This window comes from Mesoplodon bidens (genome assembly GCF_964165515.1).
Source record: "Mesoplodon bidens genome assembly, chromosome: 8".
NCBI lineage: Eukaryota > Metazoa > Chordata > Mammalia > Artiodactyla > Ziphiidae > Mesoplodon > Mesoplodon bidens.
The window spans coordinates 53,160,871-53,187,527 of record NC_138165.1 but is presented as its reverse complement, the minus strand read 5'-3'; the positions used below and the strand labels follow the sequence as shown (position 1 = coordinate 53,187,527).

At 38.4% G+C, this 26,657-nt stretch overlaps 1 protein-coding gene across 2 annotated transcripts in view; it reads left to right on the top strand.

Annotated features, from left to right (window-relative positions):
- Nucleotides 1-26,657, top strand: part of ARHGAP15 (Rho GTPase activating protein 15) — a 618,549-nt gene that overhangs the window by 366,216 nt on the left and 225,676 nt on the right. For both annotated transcript variants that reach the window (XM_081242631.1, XM_081242630.1), the window contains exon 10: nt 25,034-25,132. In XM_081242631.1, the coding sequence (XP_081098757.1) occupies nt 25,034-25,132 (99 nt within the window). The remainder of the gene's footprint in view (nt 1-25,033; nt 25,133-26,657) is intronic.

Below are 26,657 nucleotides of genomic sequence, written 5' to 3'. Positions count from 1 at the left end.
CAGAATTTTAAAAATTTATTCTGCTTGGCACTCAACTTGAAGAACAATGACTCTTTGGCTCTGGAATTTTTTCTCTTTATTATTATGTTAATAAGTTTCTCCCATCAGTTTTCTCTATTTCCTCTTTTGTGATCTTTATGATGTGAGTATTAGATCATCAGGATTGATTTTTCTCATGTTCTGAAAGAATTCTCAGTTTGATCCCCCCTTTTAAAAAAAATTTTCATTTATTTATTTATTTATTTATGGCTGTGTCGGGTCTTCGTTGCTGCACGCAGGCTCTCTCTAGTTGCAGTGAACGAGGACTCTTTGTTGCAGTGCGCGGGCTTCTCATTGCGGTGGCTTCTCTTGTGGAGCACGGGCTCTAGGTGCGTGGGCTTCAGTAGTTGTGGCACATGGGCTCAGTAGTTGTGGCTCACGGGCTCTAGAGCACAGGCTCAGTAGTTGTGGCACACAGGCTTAGTTGCTCCGTGGCATGTGGGATCTTCCCGGACCAGGGCTCGAACCCGTGTCCCCTGCATTGGCAGGAGGATTCTTAACCTTTGTGCCACCAGGGAAGTGCCCCCCCTCCACCTTTATATTAATTTATTTTTACTTAAGCAATTATATTTTCAATTTTCTAGCTGTCTTTCTTATTCTCTGTTCTTTCTTGCATACCTCACTCTCTCACATGCTATGAAGGCAAAAATTTTGTTTGACCATGCTACTCCCATTCCCAATAGTGAGGATGGCACTTAGCACTCAATAAACATTAATTAATTGAATAAGTGAGAAAACAGAAAATAGATTATATTTTTTTCTAACTTATCTAAGGATATAAATTAAAATTTGTTGTTTTGTACTTTTAGGTTATTTTTTTTTTTGCCGTACGCGGGCCTCTCACTGTTGTGGCCTCTTCCGTTGCGGAGCACAGGCTCGGGACGTGCAGGCTCAGCGGCCATGGCTCACGGGCCCCGCCGCTCCGTGGCATGTGGGATCTTCCCGGACCGGGGCACGAACCTGTGTCCCCTGCATTGGCAGGCGGACTCTCAACCACTGCGCCACCAGGGAAGCCCCTAGGTTTTTTTATTTTAAAATTTTCTCTACTTTGAATCATCAATTTAATCTGGTTCCTTTCGTTCATATATTTTTCTCATTCTATTTCCATCACATTAGTGACTTGACTCAAATATCTGGTGGGCCGTGGTTGTCCATTCTTATTACAGAATGAGGCTCCAAAAAGATAAGCTGGAGCTCTGCATACATGGGTAGAAGTAGCTTGTCAATGATATGTTTTTGCTGTAGGGTGACTATAGGGACTACCACACCTGTCTCAAATATCAAATATTTCCATTGGATACCGTATGCCTTATATACTCTTGATAAGCTGAATCAGGCTTTATAGAATTTTCTGTGGTGATAGAAAATTTTGAGCTCTATTTTACAATTAAGAAAATTGAATTTATTTGAAAGTAGAGCAGCTTTAGAATGTGACTAATCTAAGTTTAAAGGTAGATCCTATCATTTACCAGCTATATAATTTAATATTTGGTTATCAACTTCTTGATATACAAAATTTATATCATAAAAGTTAAATGAAATGATATATGTAAAGAATCTCACACAGTGCCCAGCTTATCTTAACCATTCAGCAACTCACTCCCTCCCTTCCTTCCTTCTGTCTTTGCTTCATTGTTTTCATCTTTCTTTCTTTCCTTTCTTTCCTGCTTCTTTCTTTTCTTACTTATGTTTATGGAGGAAATCATGGCCAAGATGACCCTAGGAAACCATTCTCCCAAGTATTCTTTTAATGTATGAGAAATCAATCCAAACAAGTGTCAAGGAAAGTCAGCAGTAACTCACTTACTTTAAGGAAAGTATAAAGATCATTCGCAGTTGTCTCATATTTATCTTTTTGGGTAATTTGTATCATGGTACTCTTTATACACAAATGGGCATGAGCTCATTTTCTTTCCTATCTACACCCATTTACATGGTGTCTTCTAATTGCTAGAATGTTTAATAATTACCCACACAACTAATTATTTAAGGTTTTTGTCATATGAGAAAATAATGTCCTTTAAATCACAGTACTTTTGTAAAAGATGTCAATTATATTGAGAAGTAAAGAGAGCTTTGCTATCCAAGTTTCAGGTACAAGTTATCAACAATAAAGTTTCCACAGTTATGTTTATGAATAGCAAAATCATTAAGAGGAAAGTATTTTTAAAATAATTTGTTAGAACTAATGTATGACAAAGTAACCTTCCTGTCACATCATTAATTTAAGCAAAATATATATGCACAACACTGCAATATACCTTTGAGTAGAGGTATGCTCCAAGTTGCCACTTTATCAGTGTTAGTCTAAGAATAATTATATTTGAATTTATGTACTGGGGCATGGGTCTATCATTGCTTGGGCCTGAAATACTCTCACAACTGCCACAATGTGCATTAATGTGCTTAAAAATATCTTGTAAATCTTCTTTTCTTTAAACTTCTTTATGGTTCATAATTGAACTGTGATCCTTACGTGTGAGCTGTGTCATGATTTAATATTAGCCAAAATTAATAGCCAACCTTAAGCTGCTTTATCTTGGCCTATAAGCTTCCTGGTTCCTCTGCCTTTAGAGTTCCCAGGCAATTTCTGTTATTTAAAGGCTCTTGGGAGCTAATGTGTTGGTAACAGAGTACCATATAGCTAGCTTTTGTTCAATAATAAAACACAGGTCACCATGAAAGGTGACAAATGTTGAGAAAAAAGTGCACCTGGGTAGCAGGTTAAGCCCATGTCTTTTAAAAGCCTGTTATCCAGGGAGGAAATGATCCTGATATTATGAGATATTAAAATCAAAATAACTTTAGAACAACAGGAGAAAAATGAGGTCCAGAAATGGGAGTGAATTAGGTAAGCAGGAAAAGAATGAGCCAGAATAATAAATTGGTTTCCCTGAGGTTCAAGAACTTATTTTCTTATGGAGGGAGACCTTTTCACACAGGATTAGTTAGAATATATTATTTGAGATGGTGACTTATATATACTTGATTTTTAGTACCTACAAAATGGTTTTACCAGTAATTTCCTGGTATAACCTACTATATTTTGTATATTTGCAAGTAATAATATTTTCTATTATTGTTATTTTTTCTTCCTTTAAATTATATTACTTTCCCTTTATGTCAAGTTCTCAAGATCTTTGTGTTTTTTTAGGTAAAAGAAAGTTCCAGATAATAGGCATAAACCCTAAAGCTGACTGGATTCCTGGTAACAGGCATGCTAAATGCTGAGAATATAAAATGAATAAGACCCAGTTGATTTGAAACCAGCATATTGGCATTTTGTTGTTAGCCAGTGGCCTCTAAAACCCATGTTAATTCTTGCCCTGGCAGTAGATGCTGGTTTTATTCATTCCATGGACTATCTATCATTAAAAGATTGTCCAGAGTTTTGGCATGCTCTACAGGGTTAGTCTAATCCTAGTGCCAGTTCAAAATACTGTCTTTAAGCCTTCCAGTTTAAGGACTGACAAGTTTCCTTAAAATAAGAAGAAATCAGCATGAGTGCCAGTAAGGAAACAGGAACAGGTAGAGACAGGTTTTGTTTCATAATAAACCATGTTTTAAGCATGCTCTAACTCAAATTGTGTGTGTGTGTGTGTGTGTGTGTGTAGACTGTATAAAGGCTAGTAAACCTCCCCTCCCCATCCCTGACATTGCACCAGCCCAAGTTTATATGCTCTCTGAAGCATATCCTCAACTAGTTGCAGATGACAGAAGTCAGGCCAATGTGATATTTCCTTCCTGTGCCAGGAGGCTGCTGCACTGCCCTCTGGAGAGGTGGTCTATGACCCGTTCAATCCTCTAATCACATCCTAAATCTTTCCTCCATGCAACCACCTGAAGAGAAGAGAAAGATGCAGGGCTCTCCTCAGTGTTCACAAGAATCCCCTTTTTAAAGGTTAGCATTTATTATTGATACCCTGCTGTTTTCCAGCAGGTGTTCTCGTACCACATAGTTCCCTCATGACTCCTAAACCCAGCTCACAGACAGTGGAAGATTCTTCAGCTTAATTCTTGTTAGCTTTTCAGGGCCTCGGTAGACTATACGAACTGTATCCAAAGCCACTGCTGGCGCTTCACTTTCTCCTTTGTAGTTTTTATAATTCTACTGCTTATAAAAAATACTAGCCGTTGATTTCTTTTTGTGGTGAGGTGGATAATTGAGGGAGCAGATAGCAGAATTTCTTCCTGACCTGCAGACTGATAATTTGAACAAATGTGTGAATAAATGCTTCATTTATAGTGAGATGAATTGAATTTTTCATAGTGCTTGGGAAAGGAGGTATTCATGCTATGATTGGGATTTGAGAGTCCACATTATATGTATGTTGAATGTGTTTCTAAAGATGGTACATATCAGAGCTCTCCCAACCTGCATCTCCTCATCAGGGTCCACATTCAGCAGACGTGTGGACTGCTACAAGCACAGGAAATATTAATATCAGCAATTCATTTAGACATATCCTAAGATTAAGAGAGTGTTCTTTTATAATATTTCCTTTAGCATCACCGACAGTCTGGCCTACAAATCTTTCCCCTCAAATTCATTTCTATTATAAATCAGCAATGTTCCACAAATTCCCAACCTAAAGAAAAAAAGAACTGTATCATTTTATTTGGGGGAGGGGCAAATTTTGTTCAGTATAAATATATCTCTTTTGACTTGTTACCCTATCTGATTACAGACATTGAAATTTGACCAGCCTCTGTAAAATTTAGTCATCAGAAAAATAACTGTGTGTGGCAGAAGTGCTATTCCAGCATATTCTATTTTCCTCTTTGGGAAAGAGGGAAGAGGCCGTATCAGAATTTGGATATTCATAATTGGTGGACTGTCAGTATTAGTCAAATTGCAATAAGGAGAGGTATATCTCCCAACTTTCCTTTGAAATTGACTATGTTGCTCTAAGTGTGTTTTATCAAAGCATTTTCTGGGGCAACAGATCTGAAAACATAAACTTTATGTAGCATTGTTCCTCCTTAGATATTTCTCTTTAATATGTCCTTTCTTTTTGAAGATAAAATAAAAGTACATAAAAGAGTTCTGGGAACAGGCAGCTATATGTCATAAACACCCTTCACTCCCCCTCACGCAAGGCCCCCAGAGCTCCTGAAATTTGGAAATAATTTGATTGAAGTGATGACTGCCTTGATCTTGTTTGACTACTCCTCCTTCTTCATTGTCTTTTCTCTATGGGAGGCAGCAATCCTGTCATGGAGTCATTCCTGGGAGAGAAAGAGGTATTTCAAGCAACCATATTTTCCAAACACAAAATTGAGACACATGGCCTGACAGTGACATAATATTTGAAGTGGAGACTGTGCTCAAAGATCCAGAACATATGGTTGAAAGAGTTTTCTTATAAAAAACAACTATTAAGACACTTTCTAGATTCTTATTCACAAAAGGCACATTCCTCCATCCCTTTTATTCTTGTGTAAAAATATTACCCAAACATGGGAAGACTGACCAGTTTTCCCTCAAACATGTTGCCTTGGCAGTGCAAGAAGCACCCTGTTGACTAGAAAGTTAAATGCACAGCCATTAAGGAAGCAATGCAAACCAGACTGGCAAACATATTATGAATATATTGCTCTTCTTAAAAATGCTAGTTGGTTTTTCATACTGGAGTATTGACTAACTGTCTGTGTTTGATGAATGGTTTACCAGCCTGATGTCGACTTATGGTTAGAGCTTAACTTGTTAGTTCTGCTTTTGCAGCCAATTCAGAATAACTACAGATGCCTTGAGATATTAAAATTGACTGCTCAAATGGACTCAGTGTGGGAGTTTCATTGGTTTTAAATTGATAACAGCTGAAAGAGTGAGTGATTAAAGTGTACATGGGCATAGGACACAGCTCTTTCACAGGAACTCTTGTGAACAAACTCCCTTAGTGTGGGATTTTTTTCTGTCTTTTTATATCATAGTTATGTCTAAGCAATCTTGGGTTAAATTTTAAAATTGCACAGGAATATTCAGAAACTTACAGAAGAAATAATTCCTGAGAAACTGAGATAAATTTTGATGAAGTGGGTTTCTAGTCTGTAGGGAACATTTAAAGTTAAGCAGCATTCCATAAGGTGGTAATCGTGTCTATTTCCCAGGCATTGGAGTTAGATAAGCTGTACAGGAAGCATAAACTGTCATAATAGAAGGGTTGAAATGTTGTGTACATCTCTTTCTTCAACTCGCAAAAACCGAAGCACCAAAGTGCTTTATCACAGATTAAGTCCAACAGAACCTCTTCTTTGCTGTCTTATTCTCCTGGGAACAGTTATTATTATTTTCATTATTTAAAAAGATGATCTGAACACTTTCTTCTCACACAGGAAAAAAAGAAACACAAAAGAGAAATAAGAAAACTTTTCTCCCCCTCCTCAAATCAACAACACTCATACAATAAAAAAAAAATTTATGAAAATGTACTTTGACAATTTATAGTAGCTTAGGGAAAAAGCCTAGTAAAGAAAAGAATACAGAGAAATTTAAAGAAGTTTATAAGAAAGGAATATCTGTTTATACATGTCTTGGTCAGCTTAGATTTTTCCGAGAGTTCAGTACCTTTACTATCAAATATTGTAACCTAACTCCATTCTATTTTCAATTGTCTCTAGTATTTTTTACCTTTGATAGTCTGTTAAAAATTATTCAAAGCACTTTGTATAGCTAACTGATAGAGAACATCAATCTATAATAATAAAGTTGGGGTTTGTTGAAGGAATATAAAGCCAAATATCGGGCTTCCTTGGTGGTGCAGTGGTTGAGGGTCCGCCTGCCGATGCAGGGGATACGGGTTCGTGCCCTGGTGCAGGAGGATCCCACATGCTGTGGAGCGGCTGGGCCCGTGAGCCATGGCTGCTGAGCCTGCGCGTCCGGAGCCTGTGCTCCGCCGCAACGGGAGAGGCCACAACAGTGAGAGGCCCGCGTACCACACACACACACACAAAAGCCAAATATCATGTACCCATTTCACCTATACATTTTAAAAAGAAAAACTAAAACATTGTGCCCAGCTAGCATACCCTAAATATGTAGCAATGTCAAGTGTTAATTACAATTAGTGGACTAAGAAATTTAGATATATTTGACAATAATGTCAGTGGATACTGATACATATGTTCAGACATGAAGATAATCAAATTATAAAGGAGACTCTAATTTTAAAGCAAAATAAGTCATATATATTTGGCCAATATTTATAAGAAAGTTTGTTATATATTTACTGCTGAAGTTTTGCCCCAAATTATAACCTAAACTTGCCTAACTTGATGCCTTCCTGAGATGCATCCAGCCATTGAATCATGCTTTGTGTTGTGATGGATAACTCGTGCAGATAGTCATCTAAGAGGTTGTTACAAGGTTTGACATTTTCATAAGATTTAATTCCCTTAGAAATGTAAGAGCAAAGGAGAGAAATTTTCATTCTCTTTCAGCAGTTGTTGAGCTCCAATTTTTTAATGATTTTCTTATCTACCCATATTAGACAGGAGGGAGATTTTAGAGGAGATGTCGTCCAAGTTAAACACATGTGAGGGTCATTAACTTGAATATATCACTCCTAACTTATCCCTTTGAACTTGGAACTCAGACTCATAGAAGGAAAAGAAATGATGCAGGCGGAAGAGGACTGCCCTCAGTTAACCTCACAACGGTGGAATCTATGATGCACTAGAGGCTGAGAAGTAAGAAAGCAGATGGTCTGGAAATAATGTCTTGAGGATATCTTTGTATCTTGATATTCCAAATAATCTAAATTTCAGAAAAGCCATTATTCACCCAGACTCCCTCATCATTTGCACCACTTCATACATTCCTTCTCTGAACAGTGAAATACTGTATTTACATCTTTTGTGACTCTACATTTCAAATGCACTGGAGCCCTGAGCATGTTACAATTTTTCCATCTTAAAAAGAGTAATTAGCATAGGAGAACATTCAATATTATGTAAAGAATTTGACAGGACCTCACTTAATGTTTTTTAGAAACAATTAACATGTCAAAAGAGGAATTGAGAGCCCTTTTTGGTTATAAATCTGTTTACATAATTACCAGTTGAAGAAGTCAAACATTTTAGGGGGAAAAAAAGCAAGGTTAGATCCTCTCTTCATCAAAGGCAGTATTCCCAGTGATGTCAGATGTCTCAAATTCTCTAGCATAAGGTTTTTTTATTCATGTACACACTTGTATGCATACCTCTTTAATCAGAAAGATCACATGTTTATAGTATGAATGAATAATATTGAAGAAAAGTAATATTGGCTAGAAATAAACTGTCCATCACACAAGAGGAGAGACAATTACATCTGTGTGTCAGGTTATGTTCAACTCAAGATGCCACAGTAATATGGAGAAAGTATTTCAAGGGTGGCTATGCAGTATAGGAATATAAGCTTTCCAAATGTGACCATACGGTGCCACATACCAGGGCACTACATTAGTAGATATATGCCTGTCTCATGCTGCATCGCGGAGGACAGAATGGGAAACAGAAACCCTGGCCAGGGAACTGTGACCTCAGAGGGGACTGATCGGCAGGAGGTAGATAGTGGGAGAAACAAAGACCACAACCCTGGTCCAGGACCAGAAAGAAGATAGAGAATAAATAGCACATTGGAGAAAGTTAGGGAGATGAGACATCTAATCTGAGGAATTCTGGAGAAGGCAGTAAGTACTTTTGTGTAAAGTTCTAGTGGAAAACACTTCCATGTGATAATCCAAAGCCATTTGTTCCTACAATCAGTTATTATAGTATGAGCACTACCAAAAGCCCAGAGGAGGCTTTTGTCTCCCAGATGCAGTTCTCTGATTCTGAGAAGCTGCCATGGATATGTGTACTGAGCTTCAGTTTTGCCTACTGAGCTAAATGGCAGACACTCAACTGAGATCTGCTAGAAGGAGTCTGTGCTAATCCATTTGCCACACCATCTGGAGGCTAGGAGTGGTTGAGGCAGCCTCTGCTGGACAAGGGTCCCAGGCTGTTGGCTCCATTATCACCAGCCTAGAATCCTAGGCTCCAAGAATATCTTCCAAGAAACGCAGCAATGCCGTGCATTCTTGGGAAAAAGAGATACTTGAATACAAAACTGTACTTAGTTTTGTGTGATATTTAAGTACATAAAGAACACTTGAAATAATGAAATATATGAAAGACTATTTTCCCTATTGGGTCTGGAGACATGTGGTGTGAAGTGATGAGATAGTAGTGACAAACTCTCACTGTGCCATTTGAAAGAGCTATATGTATTCTACTTTACTCAGGGAAACAATGTATTACAGTCATTAAGCCCTAAAGATGGCTGAATTTTGAAGTAGATTTGAAGTCTAGTCTTGGCTCTGCTACTTATTTTTTGTGAATTGAGGCAAGGTAATGAAATTTTCTGTCTTAACACTTTCCAGATAATGCCTTTTAGGAATGTTGATACTGTATAAAGAACAATCAGCGTAGCAAGTAATAACGATCCTTTCTTATACTCCTAATTCTACTCTTACTATTGCATTGCATATTGCAAGTTCGCCTTGTCCTGAATGCAGAGTAGGTATTCTGAAAATTGCAAACCAGATAAAATATGGTGAGATTTTTGTGACATTGCGTTAAAAAAGCCAATATATTGAGCATTCTGTGTGCTTCACGCTGTGCTTGTAGCATTGCATGCGGTATCCAATGACGAGAATAAAGAACTATGCTTGGGCTTCCCTGGTGGCGCAGTGGTTGAGAGTCCGCCTGCCGATGCAGGGGACACGGGTTCATGCCCCGGTCCGGGAGGATCCCACATGCTGCGGAGCGGCTGGGCCCGTGAGCCATGGCCGCTGGGCCTGCGCGTCTGGAGGCTGTGCTCCGCAACGGGAGAGGCCACAACAGTGAGAGGCCCACGTACCGCAAAAGAACTATGCTTGCATTTCTTTAAGCTTTGATGGTTTTTCATATTGCCTACTCATACATATTCTCTAAATCACTATGTTCTAAGAGGATACAAAGTTACATAAAGCAGAATCTGCCAAGAAGTGAGTGAGGGGGGAAAATGTACAACAAATACGCATAATATATCAAATGTCAAATGCTTCAAGGGGCATTCAGGCTATAGATTTGGGAAAATTACAAGTGGAAAAAGTGTGGGTAAGATTAATATTTATTTTATTCTATGGTCTTTGAGCTTAATCTTGACTTAGAGCATTTGGATATGTGAGGAAATGGGTAAGACATCCAAGGTGCCCAATTGTAGGAAAGCATGGGGAATGGTGGCTTGGATGAAATGCAGAGGGTTTGATGAGAAGTCGTTGTGGCAGGTGTTTTGCATAGTGCCAGGCTAAGGAGCTTGTACTTTATTTTATAAGCAATTTTATTATTCATTCAGTACCCATTATATATTTTTATTTGTTTGATGAACATTTATTGAGGATCCACCATGTGGTAAGTGATGGGCTGGATACTGGGCCCAAGAATATGTATAATGCAAGATTCCTTCCTTCAAAATTAGACACTGCCTAGGAAGAAGTATTCTATATCAAAAAAAAAAAAAAAATCATGTCCATACCCTGCCAACTTGGCTCCATTTTAAAAGACCAGTGAAAATATATATTGTTGTCCCTTACTATCCACAAAGGATTGGTGCCAGGACCCCAGCAGATACAAAGTTTGAGGATGCTCAAGTCCAGTATATAAAATGCCATAGTACAGTCGTTCCTCTGTATTTGCCAGTTCTGCATCCCTGCATATGTGGAGGGCTGATTGTATTAGAAAGCTATATTATGGAATTAAGTTTACTTAATTCCTATATAACCTCAATGGGCCATGCCCCAGCAGCCTGTGAATATGTGAAGTAACACCGACATTAAGGCACAATTATCACGTCATGGCTCCCACCTGTATAATCATAACAATTCAGCCTTTCTCTGTTTCCAAGCTCTCCCTAGCTATTTCTGGGAGCACCTGGAATGTATCACATCTGAGGAGAACTGCCCTCCTCATGTTCTTCTCCTTTGATTCTTCTTCTTTGATACCCCACTGCCTACAAACTGGCCAAGGAAGGCACCTCACCAGGCCACAGGCAGCCAGCATCTTCCAGTCGATGCCTGCTTCACTGCCTAGGTACTGTCCAGGAGTTTCCAAACCTACAAAAACTTCTGGGTGCCATACAGTGCTTTGATTCCTCTGGTTCCACTGCATTTCTGGGTTCAGTCTGTCTCCAGAGAAAACAGTAAGAATGCTCTTCTCCCCAGCCACCTGCACGTTTCACTTGGTATTTTAGGTCCTGAAGCAATAGCGCTTAGGCATTGAATCTCACAAAGTGAGAAAACAGCTTCTTTCCATTCTGTCTGAGGCCCTTTCCTCAACAGAACTCAGATCTACTCCCTGGGACTCAGCTGGGTTACATAAACCATTTTGCCATCTCTCAGACTTCCCATTGACCTCCACAAGCTCAAAATTCCTCTCAAGTCACTGTGTTTTCACCAACGAATATCAATACCTGCAATTAGACATCTGGGTGGTGACCATGATTCTGCCAATTCAGTAGGCAGACCCAACTGAGGTACTCCATTTTATCTTTAAGTGTGCCCATCCCCCCATGGGAGGCCCTGTTAGCTGGGAAAGTAATATAAATAAAGAGTATGAAATAAACTGATATTGCATGTTCATGTGCAATATGCAAAGTGCATCTCCCAGGGAGATATCTATTTACTCAGTTCTGTGGACAGCTTCGGGACAGGATAAGGTGTTTTAGAAATGTTACTGCATAGTTGCTTTCTACAGTAAGGGCTGAAAAAGAAATACACACCGTGTTTGACTGGAAACCCAAAAGAGACAAAATGTTTTCGGAAATGTGTGCATCATGGACTACTAAATTTGGGCTCATAACCCCTTCTCTCCAATTATATTCCTGGAAATGTTTTTTCAGTTTCTTTGCATAAAATAATCAGTGGACCACAGGGAACAGGCAAACCTGTGCAGAGTATACACCACACCTCCATGGAGCTAGCCAACACTTCCACAGAGCCACATGATTCCCCAGCTCTTAATCTGGTTTATTATAAAATCCTTTACCTGCCTCAAAGCACTTTTCTTCAAAGCAGCTTTTAAGCTGAAGCTGAGGACCAAAGAATGCCTTTAACAGAATCCTGAAATAGCTTTTAACCCGAGGCTGAGAAGAGAAAGTGCTTTTAACCTAAAGTGCTTTCCTCTTAGGTGCTTCAGTATATACCTAGCACTCAGCATTAGTGGCTGTGAGAACACCCTTAAGACCCAAATGAAAGAGACTCCATTATAGATATTCAAACCCATTATATTAATATATTACACGTAATATTTGAAATCATTAAGCAGTTTTACTCCAACTAAATTTGAATCTTTTCTTATTGAACTATGCATTCATGCAAATAAATTGAAGTCTTACCACCTGGGATTCTAACAAATCTATGCCGATATTAGGAAAAGTACATTGTTCTTTCCTAGATTTTACTTAAATCCAGAGTGAGTCAAAATTTCCACTCCTTCTCCACCCTAGAAGAAACTTTCAACTTTTATCGATCACTGAATGACATTTCCAACTTTAGTCCATATTTGTTTGGGCTAAAAAGGTAATTTTATTAAATCATTTAGAATTAATTCAATCAAATATCTGAATAAATTTTATGTATCAAGTTTTCTTCTTAGTCTCATCACTCAAACAGAAATAAAAGTACTGATTTCACAGTAATTTTAACTGCAGTGGAGTTCCTACTAAGTAAAGTAAGTAGACAACCCAACCTATTAAAGTTTTAATTTCAGAATAATTGCAGTAAGTTGTGTGCTTGAGCAGTTGAATTCCATGGACAGTTTTCTATTTTAAAAACATAAAATGTACACAAATAGGGTTAAGGTAGCAAAGTTTGACATCTTTGAATTTTATTCCCTTTTCCTTTTGTAGACCCCTGTGTAATTCTAATAAAATGAGGACAGGCAAAGGAAAAACAGAAAGTATTGTCAACCTAAAATATAAATAATCAGTCTTTGCTAAGCAAAATTTGGCCATGTCAGTCATCCAAAATGCACTAATGCAAACTAAACTGAAATATATTTCTTTCATACTCAAGTGACCGTGGCACAATCTTTACATAAAAGTCACTTTCTTTTATACATTCTCTTCTCTTATTCATTCATTCATTCATTCATTCACTCATTCATATATATTTCACTTGGCATCCAGAAGGGAATGTAATAGGATGCAATAGAAATACATATATTTCTATAGGAAAGAGGAAGAAATTACATCTGTCTTGTTCTACTGTGTAAAGCTTCCTTCACCTTGAATATTCTTCTCCAGCTTACTCTATATAGTAAACTTCTATTCATTTTTAGTCCTCCAGCTCAAAGTTACCAACTCTGTAAATCCATCCCTGTCTTCCTCATTCTGAATTAGTCCTCTCTTTTCTTTATCCCCAAGCTATAATTTCATTGGTTGAATATTTTAATACCTTCCAAGGAGACTGTGAACTATCTCTGGTAGATAGAGATCACCTTACTTTGCTCTGCTTTGTTATTGCCTAAAAGAGGGTAGGAAAGAAAGGAAGCAGGACATGAAATCTTTCAGTGGTTTTAGAATTGCTATTTATTTACAATTTCTCATCCTTCTTGTGGAAACTCTTATGCCCATGGGTGCTCCTTTGGTAGAGCCTGCTCCTCCCGCCAGCCTCACAATGTTGGGCTACTCCTACGTTAAGTCTTTGGATTTCTCTTTTCTTTTCCTTCTCCTTCACAGACTACTGAGCACTATTCAAATATTCCAGGGCTGAAATATTCCAGCCCTGTGGCTTCAGATTCCATCTGCAAGCTTTCCAAACTTAGTACTTCAGCTTCAAACTCCAGACCCTTGAAACTCTAGTCTTGCATGTTCAAACATCTATTTGACATCTCCTAGGATGTTTGGTAGACATCTCACATTTACCTAGAGCAACCCTTGGCTTCCTGGCTTCCACGTGCTCTCGACCTCAGGAAATACCTCTGCTCTTTGTCAGCTGGGGTCACCCTCCATGCTATTCTGTCTCTTCTACTCTCATCAACAACTCCCATCTTAAAAATATATTCTAAATTCAACCACTCTCAGTTACTTCCACTGTCACCACCCTACCTAAGCACTATCATCTCTCACTGGACTATCTCACCAGCCCCCAACTGGCCTCTCTGCTTCTTTTCCTGACGCCCTTACATATAGCCTCCACATGGCAACTAGAAAGATCATTTAAAAACATAAATCACTTTAAGTCACTTTCCTGCTCAATAATTTCCAATTACTTAGAATAAAATCATACTTAAAATAATATCTGTTGCCCTTCCTGTGACCTATAGGGTCCTACCTGCTTTGTCCCCCAGGCTACCTTATCAGGTTCATCCTCAGCCATACTTCCTGTTTATCATTTCACTCCAGCTACACTGGCCTTCTTGCTGCTCCTCCAAGGTACGCAACTTACTCCCATTTGCTACTCCTGTGATGAAATGCTCTGCCTGTGTCATTGGTATGGCTCATGCCTTCACTTCTTTGGGTCTCTGCTCAACCCCACTGTCTAGCAAATGTCTGCCCTGACAACACCTCTCTCTTACTCTCTATGTCCCTGCCATGCTTTATTTTCTCATAGCACCTATCACCATCTGACATTGCATTCCATGTTAATGTCTTTATGTGTTTGTTTCCCCCATTTACATACAGACTGTGTAAAGACAGAGTGTTCTGTTCATTATTCCATCCTCCAAAAGCACTGAAAAATATTCAGGGATGGATAGATTGAATGGATGAATACAAAAATGCAGTAACATTCACTTGGTCAAACCATTCTCTTTAGTATTGTGATTCTGTGCACACACATATAAGGGGAGGGTGTGTGTGTGTATGTGTGTAATTTATGTATTGTGTTGCTCTGGGTAAGCAGAGGTAAGGAGAAGTATAGGGCAAAGTGTTGCCTAGGGGAGACAAATACAGAAAAATTTTATTCTCCTTGTTACATTTGGGTTAATAAACTCTTCTTTTAAGATACAAATTCCTTCCTGACTAGTGGACCCACCAATGTGTCCATTGCATTAACTGGACCAAAATTGAGTTGAGATCTATTTTTAATGAGTTTAGGAGCTTAAAACAAGGGCCAGAAAGTACTTCATAGAAGCACTGTTTGGGGTTGAGGGTGAAATTGTGAAATGTGGAGACGGCTGGAAGCCTGAAAAGGGAAGAAGGAGAAAACATGGAAAGGACTGGGGAAGAACTCACCATACTGTCTGGATGGCAGCTAGCTTGTCTCTGACACTCATCTTTGGGCCGATCTTGTCAAAGGATGCCACCCTTGCAGCCAACTGTCCAACATCTATTGGAAGCTGCAGACCCCAGCCTACCCTTGTTTGAGAAGATCCCCCTAGAGCCTAAGCCAGTTTCCTCCAGGCCAGTCTTTCCAGAGTAGACATTATCATTTTCCACCAGCGACTTTAAAGTCTGTTAGTAGATGAGATCCAAAAATATGAATAAACATGTGGAGGAACTATACACAGAAGTGTATATACTTTAAATTCCTATTTATTTAGATTCCAAGCTACCTAAAAGTTAAAATAATTAAGCTTTTCCCTGTACTTGACTCTTAGGAGAAAAGAAATCACAAGTAAACAAGGCAATGAGAGAGATTTACTTTCAGTGTATATTAGAGACTCAACTGTGTATCAGCCCAATTTTTGATATCTGTGTAACAAAAAACAATAGCTGATATTTTTAATCAAAGCCCTGAGGCATCATAAGACAATACGGTACCTTCCGAAGCACTTAAGAGAGATTAAGTTCAGTGCTAGTGTTTTAGCATTAAACGTATTTTTCCGCATCTTAATTCAAAGACATAAGCCATCAGTAAACTATAGTTCTTAACTTAAATCACCTATTTCTCCAAAACTATTCAGTAAAGTTGTGGGAAAGTCATATGATGGGGGCTCATATAGTGGGTATTTTAAAGGTGAGGAAGAGAAAAATGTAAGAATGGAAGTGGAGAAAATATAAGAATAGAAATACGATTCCCTCATAAGCAATCTGAAAGTTTTGGTCTGGAAACCTACTCCCAAAAGGAAAACCAAATGTCACTTACAGTTTAAAATCAAAGATGAAATCAGTTAAATTGCTGAAATTACCTGTGTTGAGAATATTATTTTAGCCCTCCACTCTCCACTGCCCTGCCCTTGTAGCAACCTATTGGGAAATGATCTGCCCATGTGTGTGGCAGTCCAGAGGGAGAAAATTTCCAAGTGAATGCTACCTACTATGGAAGCTACATGGACTGTATTTTTTCTCATTTCAACCCATTTTTTAGACAAAATCTCAGCCCCATTGGACATTGTCTATTGGAACTTCAGATCTCGAGTAATTGATGAACAGAAGTCACTAGGACAGTACTGGTGGTGGAGGTGACAATGCATATAGCATCCTGACCCAGCTCTCAGAGTTACAAGGCAGTTGCTCTATTTCCTTTTTCTTATTTTGTGGATCTCCTGAGAACCTTGGATTAAACATCTCTAAGACTGGTCCCTTGCCTCCAGTAATTTCTTTGAGGAATTAACAAATTAATTTTTTTTTAATTTTTTATTTTATTTTGGAGTAGAGTTGATTAACAATGTTGTGTTAGTTTCAGGTGTACAGCAAAGTGATTCAGTTATAAATTACTTTTAGTTCTCAGTAAATTCTTTGAGTTTCCTCCTACCCCCCATCCTTCACCATCATTTGAATAAATTTTTCTTTGCTTAAGATAGCCACAGTGGATTTTTTTTCTATTGTAGCCAAAATCCTTGATGAATATGCCTCCTTACCAAAATAATTATCCAATATGTGTGTGTGTCCAAACAGTTCAGTTTTTTGTTGTTGTTTTCTCTTCCCCTCTTTATTTCTTCATGTATGTAGTTCTAGGTAATTTGTTTTTCTTCTTTAAAATTCACTAGAGTGGCCGCAATAGGCCTCTGTCCTGAAAGCAGAATAACATCATTTTGAAAAGCATGTGGAGACTGTCTCCCTACGTAAATGATGATAACACCGTCACATTATTTGAACATTTAACTGCCTCTATTGAGTAGTTTTCCTCATAGTTTTGATTCATTTGGAATGTAACTGACAAGGATCCCATTACTGGGTGTTCTTTTCATTTTTTGTCCAAAAATATATAGCAGAGATGAGGGAGAATGAAGCTAATTTGTGATCTGGGAGGCTTAACCTGGTTATGCTGATGAACTAACTAAATCAGTCAAAAGTTTGAGAGCTTAAAGATTAAAAACCACCATTCCCTAGTTAAACTCTAATTCATTATGTAAACAACATGATTTGTAAGTGCAGTCATGTGGAAGGTCTATTTGTTTTTCTCACCAAAAGATGCTTTCAAAGAAAAATTACAGAAAATGGATTTTCTCCAACCAGTGTGTTGCCTGCCACCCCTGGTACAAGCGCTGAAGCAGGAGAACAAAGATGTAATGATCACACCAGCCAAGGCCATAGGCATTTGCAGAGCATTCTGAAAATATTGGCACCCCTAGCAAGAGGTGTTTTCTAAATACAAAAAGTTGTTAAGAGAGGAATAAAGGATTACCAGTGAGCCCACAGATGGGACTATAGATGGGGAGCCGGGAGCTCAGGGTTCTGGGACGGCTCCCTTTTTTGGAATGCCATAAGGAGGGGAAAAGCAGAAATAATCTTTAATGTTGTGCCAGCCTAGCAAGCATGGAAGTTTAGGGGGCAAAAGCTAGGTCATCAATGCTTGCCAAGAAAACAAAACACCTTCTCTCTCCCTCCCCCTTTCTTTACACGGTTTTAAGATAGAAGGTTCTGTGGTTCAAACACATTCCTATAATTGAATGGTCTTCCTTGGTGTATCAAACTCTGGACTGTATCAGAGTTACAGATGGGTGGCAATCCTACAACAGCCCCTAAATTGGACAATGATGTCTAAGCTAAATCTCTATTATTTACTTCCTTTGGATAGCACTTTTGACTTTGCAAAGTCGTTTCATGTATAACACCATCTCCTCCACGTTATATAATTCACCATGTAATGTTGAAGGCTAATGTTGTAGTCAAGTTGTTTTTTAGTTGTAACTGATAGAAACATATACAAACTGCAAACGTAGGAATGGAATTTATTGGACTACTTAACTGAAAAGTCCAAGGGACAAGGATAGCTTCAGACATGACTGGACCTCTGGGCACAAAATGCTATCGAATCTATCTCCTCCATCCCTCAGCTATTTTCCACTCTGTTGGCTTAATTCTCCAGTATGTTTTCCCAGAAGCTGGCAATATAACTTCTAGAAGCTTAGACTCATATCCTCATAGTTTACCAACTCCTATAGCAAGAGGGCTCCTCTTTCCCAGTAGCACTAAAAAAAAGAAGCCTCAGGATTTGCTTGCCCAGATCCCACTGGGTCATGTGTTCATGTCTGAACCAATTACTGCGGCCGGGGGAGGAAATTCATGTTCATCCCTGGAGCTGGAGCTGGTGAGGTCAGCACTACTCAAAACAAATGGCAGCAGAATGAGAAAGTATCATCCCCAAAGGAAAACCAGGGTGCTCTTACCGGAGGATAGAAGAATAGTTCCAGGGCCAGCAAAACCAACAGACGTACAACATACTCTTCCTAACCAGCATCATCTGTAACAGGGGGCCTCATTTAGTTATTTTCCCAAGGCTGGTCCTTTCTATTGTGATTGTAAGCCCTCTTTGAAACCTTGTAGACAATGCTGTATCCATGTGCTAACCAAATTTGTCTAGTTGCATTAAACTGAAATTCCCTCTAACTTCTAATGCACCTCCATGGCAACCATATATGGTGCCTAGGCATCAGGAAGTGAGAAGTTGAGGTGTGTCTGTTTCATTCACCTCTCTCTGCATATTAGCTTCAGTGACACTCATTCATTGCACATCACCATCTCCCCAAATGGCTGCTTTTGCCCTGTAGTGTCTAAATCTAGACAGCCTTTCAATTCAAATCCCTGGAGCAGGTAGTGTCTCTGATACCACCTCAGGCTGTAGTGTTCCAATTCTAAAACTTTTGCAGGGCGAATTGCATTGACCCAGCTTGGGCCACATGACAACCTTTGATTCAATCAGGTTTACCTGGAAGGCTAGGTCCTTCTACTACAGAGCCATACCTTCTTGGGTTAGTATAGCCACTTTAAAGGCAGGATGTAAGTGAGATGGAATTTTTTGACCTTTCTGGTAACTAGTGAAAGCAAACGTCTCCCTTCTATCTAATGAAGTTCAACATATCTAAGCTCTTTTTTCACCAGGGCCTTATTGGCAATCAGGGAGGGATTGTTTTCTCTCCCAGTGAGGGATTGCCTGCACTTACCTGGACCACCCAGTAAGTGGCAGTAGCACACCTCCCCCACCCCAGGCATTATAGCAACCGAAAGCAGCCAAAAGGGCACCTCACCCCCTCTAGAGCATTCTGGCAATCAGAAACACTCTGCAATCGAAATTCTCTCCTATCCACCCCAAATGAAAATCTTTCCCCAAGTCCCGTCTTTCCTTATAATTAGTGAATTCCCACCACTAAACTTCTAAAAAAGGGAGTCTATTTGCTATCTCTGCTTCTTACCTTCTCTTCAAATCTTTACCACAAACATCTGCTTCTCAGTTTCATTCTATGAAAGCCATTTTCCTTATGATCAGCAATAGTCTCTGAATTTCACCTGGATATCCCATCAGTGTTCTACTGTGTCTGAAATGCTATCCTAACTTCTAAATATCAATCTCTCTTTTCTTCTCCAAACCCTCAGTTTTCAGCATCTTAGTCTCCTTCAACCAAGCAAAAAACCTGAAAGTCCTCTTTGCCTGGTGGGTTGGCTCACCTCCTGCATCCAGTTTACAAATCCCACTGAATCACCCCATCTCTCCATTGTCTTAGTTCAGGTCCTTATCTTTTTTTTTTCCCCCAGAGCCTGATGTTTTGTAACTATGGACAAACGGCTCAATATCTTTGTGCCTCAGTTTTCTCTCCTATAAAATCAGGATGGTAATAGTATCTACCACCAAAGTGTTAAGGATTGTTATAAAGATTAAATAAGTTAAAATATATAAAGTACTTTGACCTTTGCCTGGCTAAATATATCTTCTCTATTTATTATTGAGCGCCCTTGCAATAGCACTAATCACATCATATTATAACTGGTTTTGAGAGCTGTTCTTCCCCCTACACTGTAGGAGATCATGCTTCATGGATCATTGCATCTTTAGGATGGAGCACACTGTCTGGGCTACGGTGGGCATGTAATAGATAGCTATGGATGAATGTCAATCTTTGCATTCTTTACAATGCCCTGCATATGGTAGGTGCTTATGAAATATTTGCTGAATTGAATTAAATAGAATTGAATTGATCTGGAGAGAATACATAATAAGAAATGCCATAATATAACATAAAACATAATGAGTTTAAATTTTAAGGTGAGAGAAATTTCCTTTGAGACTCCTCCTTAGGGTTGACTCTAAACGAATGCATATTTCCACGTTCTAACCAAATTTAGATTTTTTTCTCTATTTATTTGCTCCCCAGTTTTGGTTTCCATGTCCTGTCACCCCTCTTTGTTTTCATTCTCACAGCATAGCTTAGATCACCAAAAATCCAGACTCCTATTATCATCTTTATCAGTAAGCTATTGCTGCCCAACAAACAAACATAGAATCTCAGTGGCAAACTGCAAAAAGCACTTATTTTTCATGTGTCTGTGGGTCAGATAGTTTAGGGCAAGCTTGAATGGACAGCTCTGCTTTAAGTTGTAGGTCTGACTGGACTTGTCTCCTCACTGAGGGTTGACCTCAGTTCTGTGCTATATGTATTTACTCTGGAGCCCAGACTGAAGGGGCAGCAGCTACCCAGGGAAACTCTTGCCTTGGCAATAGTGAAGACGCAAGGAGATGAGTAGAAATCTGTAATGTGTCTGAAGGCCTCAGTCTTGAATTGACACATCATTTCTACACATGCTACGTTGTCCAAAGCAAGTCATATGGCCAAGCCCTATAGCAGTGAAATGAGGAAAATAAATGTTGCCCACGCTAGTGAGTTTACTACACAGTCAGATGGCAGAGGTGGTGAATGTATGAATCTAATTCAGAGAAGATGAGATGAATTCTCAATGATGATTAAATTTACCACAAGCCTATCCTGATTCTGGTCTTCCCAAGCAATCACATTAGCCTCTTAACAAATCTCTCTGTGTTCAGTCTTCCCCACGATCTGTGCCCCCAATTTGGTTATGAATCTTTTGGTTACAGGTGATAGAATACCCAGTTAAAAATTATTTATATTATATTTAATTATTTTTATATTCATATAACAGGAAGTCTAGAGAATGTGTTTTAGGATAGGTTTAAAAGTTCAACAATATTGTTGAGGTCTCAGGTTTTTGTACCTTCTTTTTTAATCATGTTTAGCTTTTGTTTGCAAGCTTCTTGCCTCATGGTGACAAGATTGCAGCTGTAGCTCCAGGCATTGCATGATTGCACAGTGATGTTCAAAGCAGGAAGGAAGAAAGAAAGAATGTCTTCATATACCCCTCTCCATTTATCAGGGAAAAAAATCTTCTCTTGTAGATTCCCAAGTCATGTTCCCTTACATTTTACCAACTAGAACTATCTAATTTAAACTAACTAAAGCTATAGGGGAAGCAGAAGTCAATGGAGAACATTTTCAGGTTCTGTCTTATGAGTGGATTTTAAAAACAAGAAAGAAGTTGGGAGGGGAATAGCGTGTGTATAAGAAATCAATAGTATTTGCACACTCTCAAATAATTACCTACCTGACTTAATATTTAAGACTCTTCATAACATAATCTTCATCTCCTTTTAAAGCTTAATACATCAAGATTTTTCTAAATAAGAAAGAGTGAATGTTTTCCTCAGCACACCACATTCTTCTCATCATTGATGTGTTTGTTTGCCTCTCCTCCATCTTCTCCAAATGCCCTTTTTGTCCTCTTTCTTACCTCTCCAATCTAAGTCTTACTTATCCTCGAGGATTCATTTCTTCTTTGGGAAGTCTTCCATGTGCACTCAAGGCTGTTCAGATTGCCCTGCCACATGCTCCCATTGCATCTGTTCTCCCCCAGGTATAGTATTTTTCACGATATGTTCTTACCTGTTTAGTTATATGATGCCCACACTAGACAAGAAACTTTTAGAGCATAGGAACTGAGTCTTGGTTATTGTATTACCAGTGCCATTCCTAAGTCCTGATGCAAAGCAGGCACTCAGAATTTTTTTTTTTTTTTTTTTTTTGGTAAATAACTGAGTGAACGAAACGGTAAATACACTAGAATGCCTTCATCTTCATCTTCCTGTATCTACCTATCAGAAGAAAAAATAAATAAATAAACAAAAGAAACCTCTCTCCAGATTTTAACACCACTCCATTCAGGAATCTATCTTTTTGGAATGATCTCCATCTCACAAACTTCCCTCCACTCTGCCCCCACCAAACACCGCATCTGCACTACATGACACAAAAAACTCGATACTATAGAGCATCCTGCTTAGCACTGAGTACCTTTTATGATACCTGTTATAGTCTATTTTTTATATTATTTGACTATTTCTTTCAGCCTTACAGTATTATGACTTCTTGATATCTTTTTCACAACCTAATATGCCTACTTCATCACTACAAGTATAGAAGATAATAAATATTTGTGAAATTCATTTGAATTATGATTGCTATTAAAGGATTTTCTACTCTATAACAATTCCCCCTGACTATAACCTCTGGCCAAATTAAATGATCAAATCTGAAGTTTTGGATTAGTTTTCTTAAGTAATATTTTATTTTATCCTTTCTTATAGTGGTGACTCACTGTTTTTGAACAAATCTTTGTTACTTGACCAGCTATTCAAAACAAATACCTATGATTATTTCGCACTTCTCTACACTATCTTACTGTGTTTATCTTCTTCCTCTCTCTTGCAGAAAATGCACATTTCCATATTGAAGTACATTATTATTGGTGTTTTAGCCTTAATTCTTTCCCTCTCTGCTAAGTTCTCAATTCAAGCCATCACCTTTTCTGAGAAATGGATGAATTCGTGACTTTCTTGAAGTCTCACCACAGTTCATGTTGACTACCCCTTTGTAATAATGCATCGTTTAGCATTCTGTTATGCTGCATTTTATATTTTTCTCCCCACTTCTGCTAAAAATATGTTTTAAATGCATTGAAGACCTCCACTGATGATTAAGATGCTGTCTTACAGTCAATAATTCAATAAATATTTATTGAACTTCTAATGTATGCCAAACGTTGTCGAGTTACTGGGGATCCAGTAATAAAGGAAATAGGAATAGTCCTTACTCTCCTGGGTTTTGCATTCTAAGCAAGGGAAGCAACTAACCAGTAAACATATCAATGTAATATATCAGGTGGAGAAAAGTGCTCTAAGAAAAGTAAGGTGGGGCAGCATGGAGAGTTCTCTTGGCAGTGGTTGCCAGGTTTTATTTAAAGGTGGATAGGAAAGGCTACAATAAGAAGGTGACATTTGATCAGAGAGCTAGGGCAGTAGAGCTCCATGCAGAGGAAATAATAAGTGCAATGTCCCTGAGGCAGAACATGAATCAGCAATGTCAACAGAGTGGTGGCAGGCAAGTGATGAGCGGGAGAGAGTAGAGAGGAAGCAAATGAAATCAGTTAATTGGTGGAAGGTCAGGTCGTTTACTGCCTTGGAAGTGATGTTAGGGAATTGGATTTCATTCTGTGCGAGAGGGGAAGCCCTTGAACCTACTAAATATTTGCTTCATTATCAGTAATCAGCATCTATGCTGTTTAAAAAGGTTCTGGAAATGGATGGTGGTAATGGTTGCACACCAATGCACATGTACTTAATGCCACTAAACTGTACACATAAAAGTGGTTAAAATGGACACTTTTATGTTATATATATTTTAACACAGTTTTAAAAAATCTTTGTGTGAATACCATGGACCCACATTTGTGCTAGGCACTGGTGACCGTAAGAACATATAAGCAATGCAGCACTCAGAATCTGCTTTGAGAAAATACATTCCATATATTATAAGTGTAAATACACAATGCAAGGTAGCATAAATCATGTTCCAAATGAGAGGGCTAGGCTAGAATTTCACAAAGTGTGTTCTGGGAAACATTAGTCTGGAGAGATGCCCTTTGAAATAAAAGGATCTTACTCAGATAAGTTTGGGAAATAATGCATCCTCCAGTCCCGCCTGGAGATTCCCAGTGCACACTGGCATAACACAGGCTCTAAAAATAAGTACACATGAAAGAAACCTGTTTAACTTTGTTTAACCCAATGTGGCTAAACCATTTTGATTACAGGCTTTTTCCCCCACATCGCCTATTAACATCCTGAAGAACTGGTATTCCAAAGAACCTATGTTACAGGAGACATAAAGCTGAGATAGGAAGGATAGAGTTTATGGAGAAAGAGCCATCTGAGCTGAGCCCTAAAAGAAAGGGGATACTTAGATTAGAGAAGAGGAAGGGCATTCAAGGCAGGAGAGATGTGAAGAAATTCACTTCAAAGTAAGTCTCCGGGAACTTGCTTTCTTCGAATATCATTGAGCCACAGGGTGAATCTTCTACATATACTAACAACATCATAATTTTGATAACCATTGACAAATTTGTTCTCAAACACTAAGACCCTAACTCGCTAAGATTAATTATTTTATAGAAGTTTTCTTAATTCCTTGTCATTATCTTATAGACAACAAAGTTAAGCCCAGAGAGACTATAAATTACTCAGTCATCCCTGCCTAATCGATGGCAGAGTGTTAGTTTTCTTTCTCTGGGGCCGGAGTCCTGTTCCACAGAGAAGGGAGTTAGGTCTTTGTATGTCTGCAATAGACACTTTGGAATTAAAGCAAAAAATCGATTCCTATGCAAGATGCAGATTTCATCATTCAGTGGATATGGAAACAGAATCAAATTAAAGAACAACGCAAGCTTGGATTTTAATGAAGCTCATCTTTGTTTCTTTTGCAGATCAAATTTTTGGCTCTCATCTGCACACAGTGTGTGAACGTGAAAATTCCACAGTTCCACGGTTTGTAAAGCAGTGCATTGAAGCTGTCGAAAAAAGAGGTGGGTAACTGAATATACAGCAATTTCCCCCAATACTGTACCCTCTACACAACCAGTGCTCAAGTTAACAGCACTGACAAGCTATGAAATTAAAACTTGACTTTTGTTAATCAGTTAAGAGGATCAAGTTTCTTATTAACTTCAGTTTGTTTTCACAGTAGGGACATCAATAATTCCCACTAATGTTCTTTTTTTAATATTTTTTTCTGTCTGACATGTTGTTGATTCAATTGCAAACTTCTTGTTTTCTCGCCAGTGATAAAACATTCATAAAATATCAGCACTCACAGTGTTAGAACCCTCCTAACATTCATGCTGGTAGATTTTGTGCCAGAACATATTTTGGTAAGCCCCCAACATTACCCAAGTGAAGCAAACAGCGTTTCTACTTGCACATGGTGATATTCCATCTTCCATGTGTATCTGTTCAGCACAGAATATGCCTAACTGGTTTTCCTGGAACAATTAACAGACACACCTCCAGTGTTAAGATGACCTTTGATTCCTATATTTCAACATTCTGTTTTTCATTTGAAATTATTTTATCTTACTAAGGGGAACAAAACAAAACCCATTTGACTCATCATTTCTATGCTAGTCTATCTGAGGGGTGTTTTTCCTTCAGACTGTGACTTTATTCATTCAAGGTCATTTTCCCTGAAAGATACATACAGTAGGTACAGAATCTCAAAAAATATATTGTATAGAAATGTGAAGCTTCATCACCATCTGTTACAAGTTTACAACATATTCCCAGGATCTAGGGGAATATATATCATGTAAAAGACAGAGGTGTTTCCAGAAAAAGAATTGGTGAATCTATTCCCCTTTTCAGCTCCCAGTCTCTTAAAACAATAGAACCAAGGGAAGAAATCTTTACCAAGTTATCTGCTAGGGAAAAGCCATTTTAATTCTCTCGATGTTACCTGGCTTTATTATAGAAACATAATAAAAATGGTCTGCAATTTCCAACTCCTGGAAATTCATACTTTGATTATACTGTAAGGACAGCCTTGGGATCCTATTATTCCCATATCAGTAGGGAATGAGAGAATAACAAGAAGGGGATGAGTGGGTAGAGAAAGTGGATAAAGTGAGCAGCTTTGGGGAAAAGCATATCAACACATCAGAGAGAAGAGCTGAGGGTTCAAAGAGAGCACAGAAAACAGTAAAAGCAGAATGAACACAAGGAGAGGTATCTGTGAGGAATGGAATCAATTGGAGTTTAGAGAGAAATGTCTTTTTATTGTATGTTGCAATCTCATTTAATTTTATAGGTACATATTTTAGGAATAAATATTATTTAATAAGTACTTAAAGCCAAATGGATCACTGAAAATGTTATAATGCTATTATTGCTAATAGTTAAATTATCATCATTTTCAGGAAATCTTCATTCTCTTATAAATACTCAGCATTGATGGTGTGAGCACTGTTATATTAGAGCAAAAATCCAAATAGGACTTTGGGGGAAGCTGTACATAATAAGATGTGTGCACATAAAAAAAGGGTACTATAACTCTCT